General features: G+C 39.7%; 2 protein-coding genes across 14 annotated transcripts in view; one reads left to right on the forward strand and one right to left on the reverse strand.

Moving 5' to 3' along the window:
- The window catches only part of RIC1 (RIC1 homolog, RAB6A GEF complex partner 1), a 118,893-nt gene that overhangs the window by 75,700 nt on the left and 15,904 nt on the right, over positions 1 to 27,289 (forward strand). For 5 of the 12 annotated variants that reach the window (XM_036433999.2, XM_045580192.1, XM_045580190.1 and 2 more), the window contains 8 exons: positions 411 to 1,139; positions 2,912 to 3,070; positions 3,156 to 3,292; positions 4,598 to 4,884; positions 5,682 to 5,873; positions 9,279 to 9,456; positions 9,616 to 9,804; positions 11,654 to 13,914. In XM_036433999.2, the coding sequence (XP_036289892.1) occupies positions 411 to 1,139; positions 2,912 to 3,070; positions 3,156 to 3,292; positions 4,598 to 4,884; positions 5,682 to 5,873; positions 9,279 to 9,456; positions 9,616 to 9,804; positions 11,654 to 11,942 (2,160 nt within the window). In that variant the 3' untranslated portion in view covers positions 11,943 to 13,914. Of the gene's footprint in view, positions 1 to 410; positions 1,163 to 2,911; positions 3,071 to 3,155; positions 3,293 to 4,597; positions 4,885 to 5,681; positions 5,874 to 9,278; positions 9,457 to 9,615; positions 9,805 to 11,653; positions 13,915 to 27,289 lie in introns of those variants that run through there. The other 7 variants (XR_006741307.1, XR_006741308.1, XM_045580191.1 and 4 more) reach the window with 7 other exon arrangements.
- The window catches only part of ERMP1 (endoplasmic reticulum metallopeptidase 1), a 33,383-nt gene continuing 23,658 nt past the window's right edge, over positions 17,565 to 27,289 (reverse strand). For both annotated transcript variants that reach the window (XM_036434006.2, XM_036434005.2), the window contains exons 12-15: positions 25,389 to 25,591; positions 24,107 to 24,222; positions 20,093 to 20,256; positions 17,565 to 19,980 (exon numbers count right to left, since the gene is read on the reverse strand). In XM_036434006.2, coding sequence (XP_036289899.1) covers positions 19,816 to 19,980; positions 20,093 to 20,256; positions 24,107 to 24,222; positions 25,389 to 25,591 — 648 coding nt within the window. In that variant the 3' untranslated portion in view covers positions 17,565 to 19,815. The remainder of the gene's footprint in view (positions 19,981 to 20,092; positions 20,257 to 24,106; positions 24,223 to 25,388; positions 25,592 to 27,289) is intronic.

The raw sequence follows: 27,289 nt of genomic DNA on the forward strand, positions 1-27,289 counted from the left end.
ATGGCATCAGGATGAGGAAATAAAATGATTTAAGAAGAGAGTATTGTCTTGTGATTTGGACACCAAGAAAGTACATGAAATTAGTCTTAAGCCTCAGGGTATAAATCAATTTGTAAAGGATGAAGGATAAGGCCCTGAAATAAGAAAAAAATGTTATTGCTTAGGCTGAATTTCCAAATTCTAATGGAAAATAGTATAAACTGGTGATGTTCATAGGTTTTGGTTTTTAGGTTTAAATACACATACTCTGAAAGGCCAGGGGACTATTATTAACTCTAATTTAAATAAGTTACCATAATTTTCCTAAAAAGTTGTACTCGCATTTTGAAAGTCTTAGGAAATTAGTGCCTAGGGACTTAACCTACTGATTTAATAGGAAAAAACAACCTTATTCTTGTCTCCTTTTCCAGCTGCCATTCTGTCCTCCTGTTGTACTAGCTCAGTCTGTTGAAAATGTATGGACTACGTGTCGAGCAAATAAACAAAAGCGGCACCTTCTGGAGGCCCTCTGGCTGAGCTGCGGAGGGGCAGGGATGAAAGTGTGGCTCCCTCTCTTCCCCAGGGACCACCGCAAGCCCCACTCCTTCTTGTCCCAGCGGATCATGCTGCCTTTCCACATCAACATTTACCCGCTGGCGGTTCTGTTTGAAGACGCGTTAGTCCTCGGTGCTGTCAATGACACTGTGCTCTACGACTCTCTGTACACTCGGAGCAGTGCTCGGGAGCAGCTGGAGGTGCTCTTCCCCTTCTGTGTCGTGGAGAGAACCTCGCAGATCTACCTCCACCACATCCTCCGTCAGCTGCTGGTCAGGAACCTTGGGGAGCAGGCCTTGCTCCTGGCCCAGTCCTGCTCCACGTTACCCTACTTCCCTCACGTGCTGGAGCTCATGCTCCACGAAGTGCTGGAGGAGGAAGCTACCTCACGGGAGCCCATTCCCGACCCTCTGCTTCCCACGGTGGCCAAGTTTATCACCGAGTTCCCCCTCTTCCTGCAGACTGTTGTGCATTGTGCCAGGAAGACCGAGTATGCCCTGTGGAACTACCTTTTTGCAGCCGTCGGAAACCCCAAGGACTTGTTTGAGGAATGTTTGATGGCTCAGGATTTGGACACCGCTGCCTCTTACCTTATTATCTTACAGGTAATAGTTCTCTTCTTACAAAAGTATAAGAATTAATGATCTTAAACTGTGATTGTGCTTAAGGAATTAATTCAGTCCTGTTTTCTATTCAATTTATATTTTTCCTTTTGAAGAATTTTTTTTTTATCAAATAACAAAACGCTTTTGAATATTAAAAAGGAACACTGCAGGGTTTTTTAATTGTATTTATTTTCAGGGAGAGAGGAAGGGACACAGAGAAACATCATGTTATTCCACTTATTTATGCATTCATTGCTTGATAGTAACATTATTGAGTTTTAAAAATCCTATTTGTCCATAAATAGGCCTAAAACAGACTGATGAGTTTATAATATTTTGAATAATACTGAAGAAATGTCATATGTATTATAGTACATATAACATGAATATTACTGGGTTGGTATGAGCCGCCCCAGCATAACAGGTATTTCCTTGTGATGTGGACTTGATGCAGGGACTCTGGTTAGAGACTGTGTAATAACAGAGCACCTTATATGAGGCTCCCACGGTGAGTTAAGAGGTTTCAGGCCTGCCACAGTAATTACTGTCATTGCAATTCTCAAAATAATATGTTCTTTGAGACTCTAAAAAATTTGCTTCATTATATATTTGACAAGGTTGCTTGATAGTTGTTGTTCCTGTGTGTCTGATGTAAAATTTTATTGATTGCAAAGTTCTGTTGCTGATGTAAGAAGCTAACCATAAACCTGGTTTCGGACTGCCTGAAGCAGATTTCCTGTCTACAATCAGCTGTCAGATTTCCTGACAGCTGATTGAAACCAGAAATATCCCAGCAGAGTATCTGCTGGACGGCCATGAAATTCTGATTCTTTGATTAATCTTAAAGAGCCACAGAATCATAAAAATAGAAACAAATGAATGCAGCCATTTGTTGTTGTTTTTTAGGTCACACCTTAGACTTTCAGTGATCTCTGAAGCAATGAAATTGGAAACTATTGTTCTATCAGAATTCCTAAATTGCTGTGGATTAATTACAGTTAAACTTGTCTATTAATCACCTTCCCGTGAAGGTCAAAGCAGGCAGGAAGGTTAAATTTTTGGAAGAGCCCTACCATGTGGGTTAGTTGATTTCTAGTGTTGTCCCGTACATGAAAGGTTTGCAGGTTTGACTCCTGGTCAAGGCACATACTTAGGTTGCAGGTTCAGTCTCCAGTTGGGGCAAGTACAGGAGACAATCGATCCATGTCACTCAAATCAATGTTTTTCTTGCTCTCTTTCCCTTCCTTTTTCTCTAAAATCAATAAACGTATCCTTGGGTGAGGATAACAAATCTGTGAAAGAATTATTTAGGATGCTGTTTGTGTAACAGTAGTACATACTATTGCCCAAAGCAACGATTTTAAGTCCCATCCTCAGAAAGCTGTCCCAGAAGACAGTCCTGGGTTTTTTTGGAGTCTGGCAAATCTAGATTTTTATTCTTGTTTCAAGTTACTTAACTCAGTTTCCTCATCTGTAAAATAGGAATGATGTACCTATTTTGCCTATTCACTATGAGAAATGAAAGAGTGTGTGTGAGTTTGATATAACGATCTGGCATGTAGTGGAGTTCAGTAATCACAATATGCACCTCAGCTTTTCTTGTCTGATATTTCTAGTGCTCCTTTAATTTTACTGCTAACCTGTCCCCTGCAGGGTTGCAGCTTCATTTCTCCTCTGGGTTTAGGGAACCATGGAGATAAAGAGTTGCTCATAGTTTCCCAAATTATTTGCAGTATAAAAGGAATGCTTGTCTTCCTTGGTTGTTTTTGTAGAATATGGAAGTCCCAGCAGTAAGCAGGCAACATGCCACACTTCTGTTCAACACAGCCCTGGAGCAAGGCAAGTGGGACTTATGTCGGCACATGATTCGATTCCTTAAAGCCATTGGCTCTGGAGAATCTGAGACACCTCCATCCACACCTACAGCTCAGGTTAGTTGCAAATAGGGCAGCTTCTCTGGGCATATACCCATGTGGCATCCGCTTTAACCGCGCCGCACGTTGTGTGCACTCCCAGGAACCCAGTTCAAGCGGAGGATTTGAGTTCTTCAGGAACCGCAGCATCAGTTTGTCCCAGTCCGCTGACAACGTACCTGCTAGTAAATTCAGCTTACAGAAAACACTAAGTATGCCATCTGGGCCTTCGGGAAAAAGGTAAAAGTATGAAAAACTGTTATGCTTTTAGGGTGTTGCATTTCAGGGCATTTGTACAAGCAGATCTCAGGAAAATAACTGCTTCATCTACTTGCACTTCCTTTTGCAATTCTCAAAAATCTTCACTTCTTCTTCCATAGTTCACTTCTACAGTTTCTGCCCCTTGTATTAGAGTAGGTCTCGATATACCTGTTCTGAATGTAATTAACTTTAAATTACTTGATTATAGGATAAAAAGGAAGATAATAAAACTGCAGGTAATCCGAAAGCCTTCCTACAGTCATCAGTTTTATCCTCCTTTCCAACTGTACCTCTTGACAAAAAAAATAAAATTCAGTCCTCATATGTTTGACTCTCCTGTGACTTTGATTGGAGAAATCATTAAAACAGTGGGAGAGCAACAAGGAAGTGCATCTGGAGATGGAAACCTCCATCCCCCATGTGTGGGCTATTGCTCCTGAGAGGTCAGCTACGGACTCACACTGAACATTATAAAATAGAACTTCCCCGTTTGTGAGGCCCATATTCTTTCTTGTGTTGCATGTTCTTGGCTCCTGTTTTTTTCTTTTTCCCTCTTCCCTAATCCTTTCATAATGTTCGTATTGTGTCTGCAGTGCCTGGCACATAAAGCTTACTGAACTTTCTTTTATTGTGATGTTTAACTGCTTTTTCTTATCACAACCATTAATATCACTCCCACTTGCAACATACACACAATCTTGAGCTATATACAGGTGAAATGCAACCTATAAACTGTTGTCAGGCAAACAGAAGCTTCTCAGCCATACTCTGAACTTAAATCCTAATGCAGATTCAGTACTCACTGTGTGCTAAGCATGGTTCTGGCGTTTACATGTGTAGGTTTTAATTCTTTCAACAACTAATGAACCTAAGGGTACATAGGGTAGGTACTGTTGTTACCCACATGATTCAGGTGAAGAAACAGAGGTCCAGAAAATTAACTTGGTGATGTTCACACAACTAATGAGTGCAGAGCTGAGACTTGTGTCCATGCTGCCTTGTCCAGCCCTGCCTCTCTCCAGAAGCACCACATACCGTTACAGACCAGGTGGGCACACCAGCACCCATGAGCAAGGGATGATAGACTGGATTTGGTGAAGTCATTAACTTTTTAAAATTATTTTTATTTGTATTTTTTACATAACTACATAACTCACACTAAGAGACTTCATTTCACTTTTCTTCTCATTTCCTCCCTATCAGCGCACTCAGTGCTACTATGTAAAAGTATGTGAAGTCTTCCAGTAAAGATTTTCTGTAGCCTCCTTGTGTTCACACTTACAGATGGAGTAAAGACAGCGACTGTGCAGAAAACATGTATATTGACATGATGCTCTGGAGACATGCTCGGCGTCTCTTAGAAGAAGTTCGGCTCAAGGACCTGGGTTGCTTTGCAGCCCAGTTAGGCTTTGAACTCATTAGTTGGCTCTGCAAGGAGCGTGCCCGCGCTGCCCGGGTGGACAACTTTGTGATAGCCCTGAAGAGACTCCACAAAGATTTCCTGTGGCCACTTCCCATCATCCCAGCCTCTTCTCTCAGTTCTCCTTTCAAGAATGGCAAACTCCGAACAGGTAGTGCAAGCTTGTGTCACGGGAGTGTATTCTCTCCAGGAACTTAGACGTTTTGCAGTTAGTTGATATTCAAAGAAGTCTTTTCATTTCAAACTCAGGAAGAGATAAAAGCCAAGTTTTTGTACATCAGTCAGATCATCCACCATTTTGATCAAGGATGTGAATAAAGTAGAACCCATGTCTCAGAGAATTTTTAACCTTGAAATCCAATGTATAAATAGAGCCATTGTTATTGACTGAATATAGAACTACCACACTTATTATGGGAAGAGAGTTTTGGAATTGTTCCTTACCTGACAGAGCTCATTCCAGAGAAATAGTAAAAATGCATCTTTGAGAGCCCCTCTTCTAAGCTAAGAGAGGACAAAGTGAAACTGCACTTTGGTAAAAGAAAAATTAAAAGATAAAGTTTTTTAGTTCAGGTCTTTTTAAGGAAGACTGTTCTAATTGTCACTTAAGAAAATTGAAACAAAAATCTTTAACTATGGCACTTGGAAACTTCATGTCATCTTAGAACCAAGGAAAATCACATCAAAGATGAACAGAGTAAAATTTTGCCTAGTTCTAGTAAGATTTGATGATATTAGATGACTCTTAGGTGGCATTATATAGTCAGTCCATTTTGTTATAGTCCCACAGCCCTGATTTATGGTCAGGGGATGCAGTGTAGAACAGTAATTGGCTTTGAACTTCTAATATTGAGCGAGTGTGGAAAGAGAGGCTGAAATAACTGAATTGGAAATGGCAGTGTGTGCATCTTGAATTTCCATTTTCTTGTTTTTGGACCTGCTTTGCAGTGGGAGAGCAGCTGTTAAAGTCTCAATCAGCTGACCGTTTCTTAAACCTTGAACTAGATGCTGGCCTTTCTAATGTCCAACGAAGTCAGAGCTGGCTCAGCAACATTGGCCCTACCCACCATGAGATAGACACAGCCTTATCCCCAGGACCACAAATGCAAGAGGCCTTCCTGTCACCTTTATCTAACAAAGGTGAGTGTCACTTTAAGACCTAGCTCTTCTTCAGTTCCTTTGGGAGGGAGTTGAGGTGCTGCAGCACTTCACCCAGAGAGAAAACTTCGTTCTTCTTTGAAGATGTTTCCTTGAAGACAACCTGCTGGGTAGGTGAGGGTTACTAGAACCAGGCCAGTTGACCTTGACTATATGCCACCATATTTACTTTAGGTAAAATGAAATAGGCAAAATCTTATTATATAATATATCAGCACTAATAGTTGAACTTTTGCAATAGATTTTAATGTACAGAAACACTGACTTTGAACCTCATGTAAGCAGAATGTTAACTATCCCCATATAAAAATTCCATCTTTCTCATAAGTATACCTGTGTCATAAAAATTGTACTCAGTTATCTTCTTTTATTTTGTTTATTTTAAGATGTGGACATTTTTTTTTAATTTCCTACATAATATCCTTAATTTTGGCTCTTACACTTTAAACCCTAAAATATTTACTATCTGGCCCTTTACCAAAATATGTATGCCAACCTTTGCTCTTAAGTAATGGGTAAGGTCTGGCCAGTGTGGCTCAGCGATAGAGCGTCAGCCTAGAAACTAAGAGATTACCAGTTTGATTCCCTGTCTAGGCACATGCCCAGATTGCGGGCTCAATCCCCATTAGGCGACATGCAGGAGGCAGCCAATCAATGATTCTCTCTCACCGTTGATGTTTCTATCTCTCCCTCTCCCTTTCTCTCTAAAAATCAATAAAAGAAAAATTAAAGAAAGAAATGGGTAAGATAAAATTTGAGGAATTTTTAAAGTGATGTATGTTGCTTAGGTTTATATAATTTGGAGCAACTGTATTAACTAATCTGATTTTCTGCAGTTTTCTTAATGGCCAGGTATTCACCTGTCATCCTATAAGCTATGTGGGTAGGCTTATAGATGCCATTATTTTTTTCCAACTGTGGTAGAATATATAAAAAATTTACCATCTTAACCATTTTTAAGTGTACAGTTCAGTAGTGTTTACATTTCCCATTCACATTGTTCTACCAGTATCAGAACTCTTTCATCTTACAAACTAAAACGCTGTACCCATTCATAACTACTTCCCATTCCTCACTCCCCAACTACTGGCAAATACTATTCTATTTTTTATCTCTATGAATTTCACTTCTTTAGATACCTCATGTAAAAGGAATTATGCAGTATTTGTCTTTTTATAATTGGCTTATTTCCATCAGCATGACATTCTCAAAGTTCATCCCTGTTGTTGAATGCATGAGAACTTACTTTATTAGATAGAGTAATATTTCATTGTATGTTTATACCACATTTTGTTTGTTCATCCATCTACTGATGTATATTTGGGTTGTTCCATCTTTGGTTATTATAATGCTGTAGTGAACATGAAAGTATATATCTCTTTGATACTGTTTTTAGCTCTTTGGGGTATATATCGAAAAGTGGGATTGCCAGATCATTTTGGCAATTCTGTTTTAATTTATTTTCTGAGAAGCCATCATATTTCCATAGCAGCTACACCATTTTACATTCCCACCAATGTTGACAAGGGTGTTCAGGTTTCTCCATATCGTCACCCACACTTATTCGCTGTTTATTTTTTTTTTAATATTAGCCATCATCATGGACATGAGGTAATACCGTTGCTCTCTCTTCTTTTTTTAAATTCTCGCCTGAGCATATTTTCCACGGATGTTTTTTTGTGGGGGAGAATGGAAAAGAGAGGAAAAGACAGAGAGAAACATCCATGTGAGAGAAATACATCGATTGATTGCCTCCTGCACACACCCCCTGGGCCAGGGAGGAGCCTGCAAATGAGATACATGCTCTTGGCCTGAATCAAGCCTGGGATGCTCTATCCATTGAGCGAAGCTGGCCAGGGCCTATTGCTTGCTTATTTATTTATTTATTTATTTATTTATTTATTTATAAGAAACTTTTTAAAGAGATCATTTCATCCCTAACCTATTTGGCTCAGTGGATAGAGTGTCGGCCTACAGACTAAAGGGTCCCAGGTTCAATTCCAGTCAAGGCATGTACCTTGGTTGCAGGCACATCCCCAGTAGGGGGTGTGCAAGAGGCAACTGATTGATGTTTCTCTCTCATCGATGTTTCTCTCTATTCCTCTCCCTTTCTCTCTGTAAAAAATCAATAAAAATATATTTTTTAAAAATCATTTCAGACATAAAGGTTGAGATAATAGTATAATGGTTTCACATATCCATCACCCAGCTTCAATTACCAACTCATGACCAAATTTGTTTGACCACTTCCCCCTCCTGTATTTTTTTAACCAAATTCAAAACATACACTGAGTGGCCCGATTATTATGATCTATGAACGCATAATAATCTGGCCACTCAGTGTGTGTGTGTGTGTGTGTGTGTGTGTGTGTATTAGAGACCCGGTACAGCCTAGTCAGGGGAGGGAACATGGGCAGTTGGCTGGCCTGCCTGCTGGCCGAACTCCTGGTCGAGGGGGCAATTTGCTTATTAGCCTTTTATTATATTGGATATACACTGTGTGGCCAGATTATTATGCATTCAGAGATCATAATAAACTGGCCACTCAGTGTATATTTTGTGAATATTTTACTATTTATCTCTAAAAGGACTCTAAAAAAATAGCTATAATACCATATCATCCTTCTAAATTTTTAACCCATTAGATATCCAGTAAGCTTTCAGAGTCCCATTGTTTTTGATACATTGAGATTCTTACGTTTTTAATTCTCTTTTTAGTGATTGTTCCCCTTCCCATCTTTTTTTTTTTTCTTCTTCTTCTTCTTCTACCTACTTATACATTGAAGAAACTTGCTTAATGGATTTTCCCATAAAGTGGATTTTGGTAATTGCATCTTGATGATTTAGTTTGACGGTTTTCTCTGTTTTTCTTGCCAATTGGTAATTAAATCTAGAGACTTGAGCAGAATATAGCTTTTTTTTTTTTAATAGGTAGTGGCATATTTTTCCATGTGAAGGCACATAATGCCTGGTTACCTCTCTAATGGTTTTTTAAAAAATACAGGTTTTTATCCATTTCAGAGAGGAAGGGAGAGGGAGAGAGAGAGAAACATCAATGATGAGAATCATTGATTGGTTGTCTCCTACACACCCCTCAATGGGGATCGAGCCCACAACCCAAGCATCTGCCCTGATCAGGAATCGAACCGTGACCTTGTGGTTCATAGGTCAGCATTCAACCACTGGGCTACACTGGTCAGGCTTTAAAAAAAAAAAAAAAAAATCTACCACTGTTAATATAGCTTGGGAATTTTAGCAATGGGTTTATATTTTAGTTTCAAACTCTTCTTGAGAAATCAACATCTAAGAAACAGCCAGTATTTAAAACTAAAGTTAAAATATTTTCCACATGAAGTTTGTTTATAACTTTTGGCACTTCTTCATCAGGTGATGAATGCAGTATCGGTTCAGCCACAGACTTGACTGAAAGTAGCTCCATGGTGGACGGGGACTGGACAGTAGTGGACGAAAACTTCTCCACACTCAGTTTAACTCAGTCAGAGCTGGAGCACATCTCCATGGAGTTGGCCAGTAAAGGGCCTCACAAATCCCAGGTCCAGCTGCGGTGAGTTCCTTGGCCTTTTGAAAGTACAGAATCCCTCCTTGGGATATTTGGGCAAATAAGGTAAAGGGGCTACTTTCCTGGTAGATTGCCCTTCTGACATCTAGATTCTTCTTAGCTCCATATTTCCTTCTCAGTCATTCTGTTCCTGTTTGTGTATAGGTATTTGCTACACATCTTCATGGAGGCAGGATGTCTGGACTGGTGCATTGTCATAGGCTTGATTCTTAGAGAATCCTCAATAATCAACCAGATTTTGGTGATTATACAGACGACAGAGGTAGACGGAGAGATGTTACAGAACATAAAGACAGGGCTCCATGCAGTGGACCGGTGGGCCTCTGCAGACTGGTAAGTGCTCGTTTGTCAGCTTGTTTCTCTGCTGTTCATTGGTGAACCCTGTCCTTTCCCATTAAGGCTTAGCTCTGGTTCATTTATTTAGAGATTTTAGGTTGGTCAGTATAAAAATGCTTTTATGTTCATTTTAAGGTTGTGTTCTTTAGTTTCTGTTCTGTCCCAAATATTTAAATGATTGATATCCAGTAAGAGAGTGTTGGTCTTTTTAAAATGGAATGCATATCACTGACTTAAAATCGATGCAGCACAAATGTCTTTGTTTTTTTGTTTTTGGTTTTCTTTATTGATTAAGGTATTACATATGTGTCCTTTTTCCCCCCCACACACACACACACTCATGCCCTCACCCACCTGGTGTCTGTGTCCATTGGTTTGGCTTATATGCATGCACACAAGTCCTTTGATTGATCTCTCTCCTTCCCCCCTCCCCTCCCCTCCCTTCCCTCTGAAGTTTGATGGTCTGATCTATGCTTCTCTGTCTCTGGATCTGGTTTTGTTCATCAGTTTATATTGTTCATTATATTCCACAAATGAGTGAGATCATGGATATTTATCTTTCTCTGACTGGCTTATGAATTAAGACTGGAACTTAAGGTTTGTGGTTCTGTAGAATTAAATAACTTAAAATTTTCTTCTTGAAAAAATAAAAGCTTAGTCTATATGAATTTAACACTGCATGGCCATTACTAGCAAACCAAATTAAGAGTAGTGGATGGCCCGGCCAGTGTGGCTCAGTGGTTGAGCATCAATCCATGAGCAAAGAGGTTTGTTTCCAGATCAGGGTCCATGCCCAGGTTGCAGGCTGGATCCCTAGTAGGGGGCATGCAGGAGGCAGCTGATCTATATTTCTCTCTCATCAATGTTTCTATCTCCCTGTCCCTCTCCCTTTCTCTCTCTACAAATCAATAAAAACATATTTTTAAAAAGAAGAGTAGTGGATGCTAATAAAACTCTATTAGGACATATAGAATAAAGGATATTTTAGTTTAAAAAAAGAAGTAGTGGATAGAAGTTAGGCGCCTGGGGTCCTAGCCCTTACCAATTGTGTGTGGATTTGGGGGCTTCCCTTACTTGGACGTAGTTTTCCTTCATTGGAAAGTTCTTTTTCCAGTCTAAAGTCCTGTTGGTCCTTACACTGTGGAATATGATGTTTAGTTGAAATACTAGGTAATTTGCTCCTAGTGCTCAGAAATGTAAGACTCACGCTAATGCTATGTGCAGCCCTTCTATGCTGGCCAGGGCACCTAAGAAACCTTCCCTTCCTACTTCCCTTGCTGCCTCCTCTTCCCTCAGAATCAGTCATTGACCTTACTGAATCTGTGTTTAGTAGAGATTTTCCAATAACACTGTCATGTCCGGCCAGTATCGCTCAGTGATTGAGCATCAACCTATGAACCAGGAGGTCATGGTTCGATTCCCTGTCAGGGCACATTCCCGGGCTGTGAGTGTGAGCCCCAGTGGGGGGGGATGTAGGAGGCAGCCTATCAATGATTCTTTCTCATCATCATGATTCTGTCTCTCTCTTCCTCTCTGAAATCAACAGAAAAAGTATATTTGTATATATAAAAGGCTAATATGCAAAGTGTCCCCTCAGGAATTCGACCAGGAGACCGGAGTTCACTCACTCACTATAATGTGCACTGACCACTAAGGGGTGGGCGCAGAATGAAGGCAGGCTCCAGCCAGCAGCCAGAAGACCCTGATCGACCCTGATCATGGGCAAGGCCTAGGAATCCTGCCTGTGTACAGATTTCATGCACCGGGCCTCTAGTATGCACATAACACTCTATGGAGCCTTTTGAATATGGCAGATGAAAACTAATTTCCTCTTTCTTTTACTTAGTCCTGGATATAAGCCGTTTTTGAACATCATTAAGCCACAATTACAGAAGCTCAGTGAGACAACAGAAGAGCAGGTCCATCCTGAAGCCTTCCAGCCAGTAACTGTGGGTAAGGCTCCGGAACAGACTAGTCCCCGGGCAGAGGAGAGCAGGGGCTCCTCGGGCCATGGAAGCATCCCCCAGGGCGAGGTCGCAGGTGGCGGTGTGGTCAGCCGGAAAGAGGAGAACACAGCCCGCGCAGAGGAGGAGGAGACCTTTCAGGATGGGACTTACGACTGTTGTGTGTCCTAACAACAGTGAGGTGCCGTCACCTCGGCAGTATTAGCAGCAGCGTGCGTGTGCGCGTGCGTGCAGATGAGGACACTGACCTCGTTGGATGATTTAACCAGGGAGCTCAGCTCAGAGACTCTGGTAAGGTATTAAATTTTAACTAACTCTTCTCTAAGAAATCTCCTTGACTCCAAAAAAATGTGATATCAGAATAAATCATCTTTCATAAAAAAATTTTTTTTAAAGTTTTGGTGGAAAGTAATAAAGAATACTGTACAGATGTACATGAGAATATTTTGGTTTTATTCTTAAAGGTTGGTAGCTCTTAAACCATAGGGATTGTTTTGCCCCAGATGAGCTTGCTTTTTCACTACATATAGTTTCTTACATGTTTTCTGGTTCAGTGTGTCCAGGCCGCTTTTTAAAAAAAAATAAATGCTCATGTGCTTGCTGTAGCTTGTCAGGTATCGGAGCTACCTGGAATGCCCTAGATTGAGAGCACTGGACTCTAGCCGGGCCTCCTGAGCAGATGCCTGCCCTGGCACAGCACATGCCAGTCCTGAATGATGGGAGCACTTTACCTGTGAGTCAGTGTGCCAGCGGCATTCCTGCTGGACCAGCGTGGGTAGAGGTTCTTGTCTAATTATGTGTTAGATACCACTAAACTACTTTGTATCAAGAACTTTATCTTTTTGTGAATAACCTGTGTAAATATACTCAAAGGCACTGTTCATATTTTTAGGGCTTGTATTATAATTTGTAAGGTTTATGCTGGATTCTGCATGGCTATGTATACTCACTCTTGGAATAAAGACAGGGCTTGCTCTTCTTTCCAAATATGAGCAGTCTTCATAGAGGAAGACAGGTTGATTCATAGGGGAAGACAGGTTTATTTTATTGGCTTGGTCATAAAATAACAGAAATGGTCACACCAATCATGAAACGAAATCGGTTTCGTGCAAATTGATGTAGTTTCTTATTTATTGCTTTTGTAAATTGAGTAAAAATGGACTTTTATGTAAATATACTGAATCCTGTATTATCATGGCTAACTAAAAATTAGTATGTAAAGAATGCATCCTTCATTGTAATTTTAAAAATATTTTATGTATTTCTAGATATGACTTAATTTTAGTTTTCATATATTATGAAAACTGCATACTCCCTAATTGCTTCAGACTAAACACATACCCACTGTATGTACTTCTAATTACCTTATAACAGTATTAATTTAGATAGCTTGTTTGTACTGTGCAATTTGAACAAAGGAATGCAATGTTATTTTTTACAAAAACAAACTTGTTTATTTTTATAACGATGTATTTCATGTGGACCAAATTCATACCACTATGTAAAACAGCCTCTCTTAGTGCAATTACAGTTTAGAAATAAAATTTGGTCCTCTATCCTCGTTTTTAAAAGTAAGTGGCTACAGTTAGCTGTCCTAGCCAGGTTTCCTTCGACGGGAAACTCAAAACCATTTTTGAAATTGCTTAGTTCAGAATTCATCAAACTGTTTTAAATCATTGGTTTTGGTAATTTACTATCATTTACTTCTTACAAGTGCAATAATTTCACATACTGAAACTCCTGAATGGGTGGAATATGTGATTATTGGTTCCTGACCTGGTTCTTCTGGTGCTACTTTTATTTAAGCCTTTGTTTCAAACCACCTTTCCCTGACTCTTAAGGTAGAACTGTTTCCCAGGTGAGTACATCATGAGCTCAGCAAGAAACTAAACTGAAATTTCTTCTGCCCTAGTCCACTAGGAGAACTCCTAGCATTACTTTTGTGTTTGGTGTGAATATCCCGTCAATAAAAATGATTTACCATTTAAACAGCTGTCATCTTTTCCAATATCCTAATGTGCTGCTGGGTTCATCTTGCACTGTACCAAGCAGGCATCAATAAGAGCTGTATTCCTGGGGTTAATGCCATAAATTAATCCTCTAGAAAATACTTGTTTTTCAGCTAATAGGAATGGGTGACCCCCGAGGCAAAAGAGACAAATTTATAGGAAATTTCTCTGATAATTTGTTAATACAATTTAATATTTAAAAATTCAATCTTATTTTGCCTTGTTTGGTTCACTTGTCAACTGTTTAAGCCATATTTTTAACCAGTGAATTTAAATATTCAGTATAACCGAGGTTTAAATTATTTGCTAATACCAAAACAATAAATCATTTGGGGATAGAGTCAACCTTTGCTTGAATTAAAGTTGCTGCTACTTCTGTAATGTGTACTTTACTTGTAAAGGACAGTAAAACCATTCCATGAACTTTTGTTTGTTCACCATCTCAGGTTAACAGCAAAAAGTATATGTATTAAAAGCCACATAAATATTCTTTTGGTTATATAATTCCACCTCTTAGAATTTTTCTTATGAAATAACTTAGAAATTCAGCAGACTTAATATTTATTTATATGCAGAATTATTTAGAATAGGAGCCTCAAGAGTTGGCAGCATCCTAGATGCTTGACAATGCAAGATTGGAACAAATGATTCATGTTGATATTTTAAACGATCATGAAAAATGATATGAAATCATGCATACCATATAATTTCCACCAAGCAAAACTTTATATATAAAAAAGTGTAGAGGACACCAGGCATCATCTCGTAACAGGTGGGATTAACAATTTGATTTTTACTTTTTCCTGTTGTCCTATATTCCTAAATCTGCTGTGTCTATGGATTTGCCTATTCTGGACATTTCACATAAATGGAATAATGTTATATGTGGCTTTTTCTGTCTGGCTTCTTTCACTGAGCATGATGTTCATCTTTGTATATCAGTGCTTCATTCCTTCTCAAGGTTGAATAATATTCCATTTTATAGACATGCTATACTAGTTTATGTAGTTACTTAAGGAATTGGGTGGTTTCCACGTTTTGACTATCATGAATACTACTATGAACATGCATGTACAAGTAGTTCGTGTGGACATATTGTCAGTTCTGTCTAGGAGTGGAAATGCTGAGTGATGTGTTGCAAGTTAATTCTTTGAGGAGATGCCCAACCATATTCCCAAAATGCCTGGGCCATTTTTTTTTCAATTCCCATTAGCAATGGTTCCGATCTATATTTGTTATTGTTGTACTTTTGGTTATAGCCATCTGTGTTAATATAAGTGGCAGTATCTCATTATAGATTTGCATTTCCCTTATGGCTGTATTTTCATGATTATAATATTAGCTGTTTGTGTATCTTTGGATAAACATGTTCACATCTTTTGCTCACTTCACATTTGGGTCATTTATCTTTCTATTGTTGATTTGCAAGAGTTTTTATATATTTTGGATATTAGATGCTTGTCAGATAGAGGTCTCATTCCCCCACTATCCAAGAGCAGGGTGTTCCTGCTTTCTGAAAGTTTGTGCCGTGGCACTCGGCTATTTTGAAAGACCTATGTTAGTATGGTAACAGCTTTTTTCAAACAAGTGAAAATTCTCTCATTTCTTTCGGTTAGCAAAAGCAGGTGCTAATGCCAATGTTTTCTTCTAAAGGATTCATGATTTTAGTTTCCACATGTTAGTCTTTGATCCATTTGAGTTCATTTTTTTATGTCCTATGAAGTGCGGGTGTCTTAGTTCTTTTGTATGTGAAGACTCAGTGTCCCAGAACCATTTACTGAAGTTTTTCTCCCATTGAATTGTCAAAACTCAGACTGTGAATGTGTGAGTCTATTTCTGGACTGATTGCACTTCACTGATCTATGTCCGTTTCTGCCAGTACCACACTGTTTTGATTACTGTTGCTACTTTGTAGGAAGTTTTAAAAGTGTGAGTCCTAAGTTTTTCTCAAGACCGTTGGCTGTTCTGGGTCCCTTGCAGGATCAAGTTGTGTGCACACAAAAGGCAGCTGGGTTTGATAGGAACTGTACTCATTCTATAGATCAATTTAGAAAATATTGCCATCTTGGTCTTAGAACATGTCTTAATTCCTTTCAGCAATGTTTTATATAGCATTATATAAATCTTGTACTTTTGTAAGCTTATTCCTAAGTATTTTATTCTTTTCCATGCTATTGCAAATAGAATTACTGTTAGTATGTTGATATTAGATCCTACAATACTGCTGGGTTAATTAGTTAACGGTAATAGTTTTTGTGGCTTCCTTAGGATTTTCTTTAAAGATCATGTCATCTGCCGCTAATCTGGATGCCTCTTGCTAGAACCTCCGGCACAATATTCAACAGAAGTGAGTAGTGTACATTTTGTCTTCTTTCTGAACTTAGGGGGGAAAACATTATATTCATCAGTCTTTAATTTTATTTTCTTAAATAATTTCTAATAGGTTAAGGAAGTTCCCATCTATTATTAGTTTATTGAGTATTTTTTTATCATGAAAAGGTGTTAGGCTTTGACAATGTTTACCAAATAATTGGTCATCTATTGAGATGATTATATGGTAATTGTCCTTTATTTTATGAATATGGTATATTGCATTGATTTTTTAGGTATTAAGCCAAGTTTTTGCATCCTTGAGATAATTTATATTTTTACAAATCAAATAATGTAGTAGTATCAAAAAATATATATTGATGTACTTCCAAATTGGCTAGGCCAGTGGTCAGCAAACTGCAGCTCTTTGGCCCCGTGAGTGTGGCTCTTCCACAAAATAACCACGTGTGGGCGCGCACGTACAGTGCAATTGAAACTTCATGGCCCATGCACAGAAGTCTGTTTTCGGATCTCAAAAGAAATTTTAATTGTTGTACTGTTGATATTTAGCTCTTAATTGTTGTACTGTTGATATTTAGCTCTGCTGACTAATGAGTTTGCTGACCACTGGGCTAAGCTGTTTTTAAATAAATAAAGAGGTATTAAGTGCATTTTGGCTTTATTGGCCATAAATTTCTGTAAACTATTAGGAAAGTCATTCTGCTATTACACCTTGTACTGGACTATTTTGAGGAGGAGTAGTGGTGCCCTTTTTTGTGTGTGTGTAGATTAAAATGAACTCATCTCCTAACAAAATAGCCTTTCAGTGATTTCCTTTGTCAATGCATGTGATTTAAAGCTGCTAAATATGCTGTAACTCAACATTTACCAAGTAGTTGGTCATTCATTTCACAGCCAAAAGGATTCCAGTTGAAGTAAACATTTCCATGTTGAGTTCTTTGCTCACATGTTCCATTAAAACAGCAGTTATAACCACAGGCCAACCTCATGGCCTACAAGTTGGTGACTGCTGATCTAGGCCTTTTAAAAACAGTAAGACTTTAAGATTTTTTTCAAATATGAGGATACAGAATACAATAAAGATCTATTTTTCAATATACTAACTAGTATATTAAAAGTTTATTTCAGTAACATTGTAAGGCAACAATTCTCAAGTGAAACCAGTGAAAAGTAATGGACAGACATAATCATTTTTTTCTATATAGCTTCCTGAGTCAGCAAGCTGGGTTATGGCCCCCTCAGTGGTAACATTTTAAGAATCCTAGCATGCTGGAAACATACTTCATGCTACAATAATTCTTTTAGGACAACACAGTAAATTTTAATTATTTACCCTTTCCCTGAATGTGCAGTACTGTGCTACTTACATTTAAATTCTGTAGGAAATCATGTATTTTAGAATTTGCGAAGACTCTTAGTCAAATGATCAGATACTAAAAAAGAAAACATTCTAAAAAAGAAAACATTCTTTAATTTCAGAGAGCTTCATCTAACAGTGGTGTGCTTATTAACAGAGCCATGAATATCAGATTTAACCATTTCTGCCATTAAGTCAATATCCCAGCATATTAAGCATCCCAAAGATTTGTTACCAACCTTGCATAATATGAAAGCTTTATAATATTAAAGCCTAAACATAATTGTTTACATATGAAGGTACAATTCAAGGGCAAAAAGAAAACCATGATTGTTACTGAAAAAAGGAGTAACAACATCCTTCCCAAAGAAAACTGATCACAAGTAACACATTTGGGCTTTTACCTTTCTCCCCCCCCCCCCTAAAAACAATTTCAGATTACTCACAAAAATATGTTTGTTGTACAGTCATCCCTTAGAACCCAGGTGGGATGGTGTGTTAAACCACCCATTTATAAAACAGCATAGTATTTGCATATAGCCTACGTCCATCCTCCCATATACTTTAAATCATCTCTACATTACTTATACTGGTAATATCTAATACAATGTAAGTAGTTGTTATACTGTATTTTTAAGGAAAAAAAGTCTACATGTTTACTACTGACACAACTATTGTAGGCCTAACAACTTAGTCCATGTCAACAATAACTTTTTTCCCTGCATATTTTCCATCTGTGGAACCTACAAATATGGAGGACTGACTGTATTTCATTGAGCTATTAAGTTTCTAACTTTTCCTCCACAACTGTGATTCCATACAAGCTATAAACACAAGTTTATTACCACCCGCCTGACATAAATGTGGCAGGAGTCAGGCACTTGAGGCTAATAATACGTGGATTCTACAAAGTAAAAAAAAAAAAAAAGCAACGACTCCAGTGTCCATGCATGTCACAGCCAGCATGTCATCACTCAGCTCTGGCTGCAGCCCTGTTTGTGTGGGTCCAGTGAGTTTTTAAGAGCCACAAATCAGGCAGGCGATATGAGGAGCATGATTAGAAATGATATCGTGTATCGCACAATAAGAATTTCCTCCCGTGATACATACTTACTCTCTGTTCAAATGGGTCCAAGTGCCAATTTTTACTGTGGCTTTAAAAAGAAATTTTTTTCAGGGGGGGAGAGGGGAGTTGCTTAGTTAGAATTTATCCGACTTTTTACATCTTAACAGAAAAAAGAAAGCTAGCAAAATTAGTGATCTCACCAAGCCCTTCCACTGCTGACGCCAGGGGCACTGCTGTGATATGCTCACAAGCCACCTTCTTCAAAACAAAAAGCACCTCTGAAGTCCTAGGGTTGCCATTATGTAGGAGGGTCTGAACCCCAACAGCTACAGGGAAGCCAGTTCTGCTGGACAGTAAGTTACTGAGAAAGCAATCTGTTCAGCTGGTTAGAAAACAGACAAAAATAAGGACCCCATGCATCAATAAAATTACGCCCTTAAGGATTAACCTTGGAAAATTCCCTTCTACAAAACAAAGAGAATAAGTATGTATACAATGCTCAGTCACTATTACCCACCCACCTCCCTCCCCCCAGAACAGCCGCTATGGCAACCGGCTCTGAAGCAGGAAGTGCAAGTCCTGTACTTGCACAAACAACTGACATTCTGGACCGTGAGAACGGGGGCAGAGAACCGGTAAGGTGGAGGGGGCGGCCAATGTTTCAGAGGAAAACTGGCATTGCAACATGGACTGCACTGACCACCCCTCAGTAGCTAGGAGCCACCAGCTGAATGCCGGCTTCCACACCGGGGGTCCCGGGCTCCAGCACACGCTGGAAGCTGCCTGAAGCACTTCGCCCCGCTCAGGCTGGCGTCTCAAAAGCCCCATGCTGCTTCCCGTCCTTCCTTTTGTAATAGTTTCCTAGTGACCTACGGTAGGCCTCCAGGGAACCATTACTCCGCTGACTGGCAATTTACCCACCATCCATGACACAGCCAGTGGTCTTGGACCCTCATTGGAAATGTCGTGTGTCTCATTAACGATGGTGTTGAAGTACTTTCCGCATCTGTCGGGACCCTCGGGGGACAGCTGTCGCAGTGGTCTGTTGGCTTTTGTCCGTGAGTCTCATAAAATGACATGTTAGTGCAGTGGTAGTACCCACGTGTGCTTGGGCGCCAGAGAGCTGGCATTTTCAAGTTTTAAAAAGGCCTTGTGTCACTGCCCCCCCCCAAAACTTACTAAAATTCACTGGCTTACATTACAAATGTCCGTGTAGCATAAGGAGAGGCCCTGTCGCCTGCGGGGTCCCTCGGGGCGTTTACGCGGAGCTCATTCACAAGGTTAAAACGCATAGAGGTCGTAGGTGCACACCCAGGCAGAAGGGAACGTCCAGTCTGGGAACTTCTCTTTCAGAGCGTCCAGCTGGGAGGACCGCTTGTCTTCCCCAGAAAAATAGTGGGCAGCAATGGCCACCGTGACGGCCCCCTCGGGCTGCTCCTCCCGGACCTGGCAGAGAGAGGGCGTTAGTTTTCTAGCTACAAAGTGAAGGCAGAATACTGATGCCAACTCCCACCTGGGAAGCTGACCAGTGAAGCCAGCAGGGCTGGGAAGTTCCCACCTGCACTTCTATCCAGAACTGCCACGCGGAGGCTTGGAGTCCATGGGAGTAAAAGACGAAGTAGTCGCCTCCTTTACTTGTGACTGGGGTGCCATTGCCGAGAGACCACTGAGACAGCGTGGACCCTTTGTGGGGTCGGACATACAGTGACATGTGGCTTGGTCCTGTAACGTAAGAGGAAGGCCAGTTATAACGATCTTTAAAACAGCATCGACAAGAAAAGCAAGCCACCAACCAAACCAGACTATGAAATTCATGCCTTTTATCACTTTAAAGACACTCACTGCAAACCGAATGGAGGTTTGCCAATCCGTGTAGATCAATAAAGGTTAGTAATGAGGTGCGGCAGAGACCTGGGTTCAAGTCTTAGCCTTGTCGCTGAAACATGCTAGCACTCATGAGAGCCCTTCTTCAGAATCTAGAAAATAAGCGTCATCAGACCAAGAGAGAACTGCCACAACCATCGCAAAAGAACTGACCCTGAGGATTTTATCTTTCTAAAACAGATACTGGGCGGGAAACTGCTGTGTAAATGCTGCATGGAGCAAAGCTAGTAAGCGCACTCCCCGACTCAGTGCAAGGTTAAATAATAGGTGATCAAAGCAAAAATAAACTTTCTTAAATGCCAGGAAATCTTTTTCTTAATTAAAGAACAAAGTAGACATCAAAGGAAAAGGAGTATTGCACATAAGTCACGTAACTATAAACCACTGACAAAGATCTATTCACATTTTATGACTGATGCTTTCTAACTCAGCCACTAAACGAAAAGTTTTCAGCTTGGCTTACAAAGCCAGACCAATCATGTACTATATTCAAGGAATATACTTAAAGAGATATATTCCTTTTACAAAAAGGGTAAAAACAAATGTATGAGCAAAGGTATTATAGGCAATTGGGACACAAGGTTAAAAAGAGCTCTTTGGCCGAGGCCAGTTTGGCTCAATGGATAGAGCGTCAGCTTGGGGACTGAAGGGTCCCGGGTTCGATTCCGGTCAAGGGCATGTACCCTGGTTGCGGGCACATCCTCAGTAAGGGCGTGTGCAAGAGGCAGCTGATCGATGTTTCTAACTCTCTATCCCTCTCCCTTCCTCTCTGTAAAAAATCAATAAAATATATTTTAAAAAAATAAAAAATATTTTTTTAAAAAGAGCTCTTTGATGTCACGAGAAAATAAAATTCAACACATAAAGTATTAAAAGTAAAGGCATTTTGATACTAAAAGCAGCAAGTTCACATAAAAACTGTTAGTTCTGTACACCAAGTAATAGCAACTATTTTATGAAGCAAAACTACACAGGGGATGCAAAAATATATATAGAAATACATATAAGACTATAATATTTTACTGTAAGACATCAGTTGAACAAAATATAAATGACCTAACCAAAATGATCAGTGAAATAGACCATATGAAATCTATCAAATTTTACATGCTGATGATACAGATATATATCATTTCAGGTGAGCGTAAAATGTTAGAACATTAAAATAGCAAAATTCTATAAAATTGAGATTATAAATAACATTGATTATAAATCAAAGCTTGAAATTATCAACAAAACAAACCAGCCTTCTACCTGGAAATTAAGGGTGTTCTACTTAAAAGATGCATGGGTAAAAGGAAATAGAAACAAAAATTCTGGAATATTTTATAATATAAATACTACATATACCAGAAACTATTGGACACAGGTAAATATAGCAATAAACATTGTTTTCAATAAAATGAAAAGTATGTAAAAGAACAAAATAAAAAGCACAAGTTAGGAAATATTATAGACAAAATCAGAAATCAATGAAATGGAGAACAGAACAAAACAGATCCACCTTTAACAAAAGTCTGTTACTATTTTAAATTCAGACAATCACTAGCTAACTTGTTAGGAAAGAGGCATTTGGGAGAGCGGGGGGAGTGGAGCAAAAACAAGTATGCAAAAAGAGAAATAAAAGTAAACAGAAGTTTGTAAATCACATGTCACTGCTTTGAAGAACTCTACACTAATAACTCTGAAAACGCAGATGAAATGGAGATTTTTCTAGGAAAAGACAGGCAACCAAAACTGAACACAGAGCTGTAAAGCTGAAGCAGACCGATTACCCAGAAAAATACATAAAGCTGCTCCACAAAGACACGGGTGGTTTCAGAGAGGAATTCAGGCCAACTTTTCAACCAAGTGGTTCCAATGCTCCATAAACTTCCAAAGCATTGAAAATTAAGGAAAACCTGCCAACTGCTTTCATGATGTGTGACATTTATGCTTTTACATTTATAATGCATAACACTAGTACTTAAATCTGATAGAGTAATAAAACACACACACAGACCTATATACACTGAGTGGCCAGATTATGATGATCTCTGAATGCATAATAATCTGGCCACTCAGTGTATATCTTATATAATAAAAGGCTAATGTGCAAATTGCCCCCTCAACCAGGAGTTTGACCAGCAGGCAGGCCCATGTCTGCTACCCCTGGCCAGGCTAGCCAGACCCCACCCATGCATAAATTCATGTATCGGGCCTCTACTATATATATGTGCACACACACTCACACCCTCTGAGTGGCCAGATTATTATGCGTTCAGAGATCATCATAATCTGGCCACTCAGTGTAATTCATGAAATATGCAAAATTTCTGAAGAAAATATTAGCAAACATCCAAGATCACATTAAGAAAATAACAGGCCATAACCTAATGGAATATGACATATCAAAATATCCAAGGAAGAAAAGACCTATGTTTATCTTTACAGATAGCTAAAAAAAATTAAAAATTATTAAAAATTATTTTTTACAAAATTAAAAATTCCTTATTTTAAAAAATATTTCAAGATGTGCCAACTGATGAATGCTAAACATGATAAAAAAATCATCTATCATGGGAAAAACTATAGACTTTGCATAAGAACAAGGCAAGAATGCCCCTGTCTTATTAATACTTCTAGCAGCTGTTCTACACCATGCTAGAAGTATTAATCACTTAATTAGAGGCATAAGAATTGGTAAAGAAATACTACATTTGCAGATGATATGCAGTAGTCAACAAGCTATATTTTTGTATAGCTTTCAGGATAAAAATGGTTTGTTTACTTAATTAATCTCTTGTTTTTATTCAGTTCCTCACCTGAGGGCTTTTTTTTTAAGTTAAATTTAGAAAGAAAACATCGGTTGCATCCTGTATAAACCCCAACCAGGGACTGGACCCACAGCCTAGGTCTATGCTGACCGGGAATTGAACCTGGAGCCTTTTTGGTGTACAGGATGATGTACCAACCAACCGAACCACTCAGTCACACTTAGATTATGACAATGCCTAAAATATTTACTATCTGGTCCTTTAAAGTTTGGCAATTTCTGGTATTCCTGGAGAACCCTAAAGTTTTAAGAATTGAAAAATAAAAGATTCAGTGAGATAGCATACAGAAGGCAATTGCATTCACACAAATTATAACCAGTTAAAGGTTTACTGGTAGAGAAAAATCCAATTATAATAGCAACAAAACCTAGATAAGAAAAATTTTATAACACTTTTGAGAGACAAAAAAAGTAGGTTTGAATAAATAAAAGGACATTCCACGTTCATGGATAAGGAGACTCAAAGTCACTGCAAAACAATGAAAAAAACTACAAAAGATCTTAACTGTCCCAATCATTACCTATAAGCTTCGATAATTTAAAGTGTGGTAACTGGTACACATACATACATATAAACAGTCCAAAAAACTTTTCTGATTTCTTGACATCTGCAATCACAAAACACAGGATGGGTGGTGTACAGCTTGCCTACCAGGAACCTGCCTTTGCTGGAATTCTCCAAATTGTGCATTAAAGGACAGAGGAAGATTAGTGCTTCCTATTAAATTTTCTTTTAAAAAAAAATCATAATCAGCTGCAATTGCTTTTAGAAACACTAAGCTACTGGTCACTATTACAAACCTGAGGAAAAAAACATTCATGCTTAAAAATTTTAAGAACAACAGACAAGAAGAAAACTGCCATATGACTTACCTGATGCTTCAAAGGTCAGCTTCACAGAATCCCAGGGGGTCTGCTCTTTGGATAGAAGTCTGAAGTGAACGGGTTCTCCGGGAGCAACCTCTGAGGCGGGCAGATACCAGTTTTTCCTGTTTGGAACGGAATTCCATAGTCAACTATCTCAAAAATATTTAGGATGCTTGTGTTCAGAATATTTGAAACAGATTTTTAGGGCATGAAAGTAAACTCTGATGAGTATAATCCTCATATAATAAAAGGCTAACATGCAAATTGCCCCTTAACTGGGAGTTCACCCAGGGGAGGCGGGGCCAGCCAGCCATCCTCCTGTGCCCCCCCCAATCTGGTTGGGCCGGACGGACTCCGCCCATGCACAAATTGGTGCACCAGGCCTCTAGAAATAAATAATGCCAGTTCCTCTGGAGCCCAGGTTACTGCAGATAAAACCTCCCCAAAGTTAAGAATAAAGGTTCACAAGGTGATCTTGATTCCGCTACCCAAACTATTTCTTCTCATCTCATCTTCCACTGCCAAACGCTAGGAATTTCTCAGAAACGGCCCGGGCCCGTGAAGAGCAATGGTTAGAGCACATGTGTCAAACACAAGGCCCGCGGGCCAAATCCGTCCCACCAGGCCTTGCAATGTGGCCCGCACCGCGCTGTCATCACTGCACTCCGCTGCGTTTCCATCACAATGACAGTTTATGACTGTTCAGTAAACCATTCGGCCCGCGATTTAGGCTGGATTTTAGATTTTGGCCCCTTCTCTGATTGAGTTCGACACCCCTAGGTTAGAGTGTTGTGGATTGGATTCCTGGTCAAGGGCACATACCTCAGCTGTAGGTTTGCTCCCTGCCCCAGGTTGGGGCACGTGCAGAAGGCAACCCATCAATGTCTCTCTCACACATCAGTGTTTCTCCCTCCCCCTCCCCTTCCCATTCTCTGAAAAGCAACAGAAAAAAATATCCTCAGGTGAGAATTAACACAAAAAATTTTCCCAGAAGTGAAACACACGTTTTGAACTTGATGCTTAACTGCTGTCTAGTAGCTCAGTTAAGAAGGCCGCCCTTTCTAACTACTACGCTTTCTAGAGGACTTTTCTAAATTTGAAAAAAAACAAAAAAAAAAAAAAAAAAAAAAAAAAAAAAAAGCAAAAGCAAAAGCACTCTTCCAAGTGCTTCATCCCACTGAACACAACTGCTGCAGGGACAGGAAAACACCACGGGAATGGCACTGGACTTCCGTGTTGACCAGTTCAGATGGTAAAGCGTGGATGAAGCAGCAGAGCGGGGACCCACCTGATGAGGAAGTGCACGGGGAGGTACCAGGGGAAGCCGCAGAGGGGCGCCTTCTCCTCGCAGGGCGCCCGGATGGTGTCGTTGATCTCGGGGACGTGAGGGGTGATGTGAGACATTCCCGTGTAATCAAACCCATTGATCCATATTCCGGAGTCCCGTTTAACGACTTTTCCATCCAAGTCATGAAATGTCCTTGTCATATGCTGAGAAGAACAAAACCAGTGAGAAAACTGTTTCCATCCCTTCACCCACATCCCCGCCCCAGACTAACCGGAATGAATAAGTCTGACGATAGCAGAGAAGAGGTGGCTGTGGGGCAGCCACAGGCACGCTCGCACTCTGCTGGAGGCAGTGTGTGCCGGCACGGTCCCGTTAGGACAAAGGGAACATGCACATCCCTCTCCTAACAGTCACCTTGGAGAAACCTCTGCACCGCCCACCTTAGCAAAGACCGGAAACAACCCAGATGTCTGTTAACAGTAACGTGAGCAAACTGGGCAGTCATCCCACAACAGAAGTCTGCTCAGCAAGGAAAGCAATGCACCAGTGTGACACAAATCAACACGGAAGATTCTCCCTCACATGCTCTGGGGCAGAAGACTGTTTATGGAATGGCTTTACCTGTAAGAAATTTAAAAGCAGGCAAAACTGCCGAAACCGGTGTGGCTCAGTGGATAGAGCCCCTGAGGCCTGCAGCCTGAAAGGTCCCGGGTTCGATTCCGGTCAGGGGCATGCACCTTGGTTGCGGGCACATCCCCAGTAGGGGGTGTGCAGGAGGCAGCTGATGGATGATTCTCTTTCACCGATGTTTCTGACTATCCCTCTCTCTTTCTCTCTGAAGAATCAATAAAACATATTTATAAAATAAAAATAAAAGCACGCAAAACTATGTGTTGTTGTTTAGGGATTTTACGTATGTGGTAAAATAAAGGAAAGTAAGGTAATGACTTAAGGTAATAACTTCAAAATGTCGGGCGAGTGCTGCTGTAGGGGCTGGGAAGAGGGAGAAAGGGTTGGATCAATAAGGGCCCACTGGGTTTTCTTAAGTGCTGTTAATGTTCTTCCCTTTAAACTCGAAGATGGGCTGTTTCATTATTTTATTATTTCTTACAAATATATTTTGACTTTTTCATTTTTTTCTTACAAATTTATTTATATATTTAAATTTCATATAAATTCTGAAAACCATGGCCACTAGAAGTCCTTTTAGATAAGGACTTACATAGTACAACACACATTTCCCTTTCAGTGTTACATGAGACTAATTCATGTGCAGAGAAACATGGGAATCACAGCACACCAGTATGGGACAGACTTGTGCTTAACAGAATTCTGGAAAGGGACACCAAATTCCTTCTGGAACAGACTTTTTTTTAAGTATCAATGCATAAGTAGCTTTCTTTTTTTTTTCTTTTTTTTTTTTTTTTTTTTTTTTTTTTACAGAGGGAGAGTTAGAAACATCCATTAGAGAGAAACATCAATCAGCTGCCTCCTGCACACCCCCTCCTGGGGATGTGCCCACAATCAAGGGCAAGTGTTAACATGCCCTTGACCAGAATTGAACCTGAAACCCTGAGTCCACAGGCTGACACTCTATCCACTGAGCCAAACCGGTTAGGGCTGGAATAGCTTTATTAATAACAGAAAGCAGCCTGAAGAATATCATACAGGAGAAGAAATAGGGTTGCAGAGGGCTTAGGTACTATGTGTGGCTGCTTTCACTATAAAAGACAAAACAAAACAAAACAGCAGCTGGAAGGCCTTAAAATACTATCTGGCCCTTCACAGAAAAAGTTCACCAAGCAAAGCCCAATTCCAATCAGAACAGGAATTTTTAAAAACAAAACTCTGGTTTGTGCTCAGTAGTACTGATTTAATTAATTAGATCACGCAAATTTAAT

This window comes from Pipistrellus kuhlii, unplaced genomic scaffold (assembly GCF_014108245.1).
Source record: "Pipistrellus kuhlii isolate mPipKuh1 unplaced genomic scaffold, mPipKuh1.p scaffold_m20_p_12, whole genome shotgun sequence".
In the NCBI taxonomy this organism is placed as follows: domain Eukaryota; kingdom Metazoa; phylum Chordata; class Mammalia; order Chiroptera; family Vespertilionidae; genus Pipistrellus; species Pipistrellus kuhlii.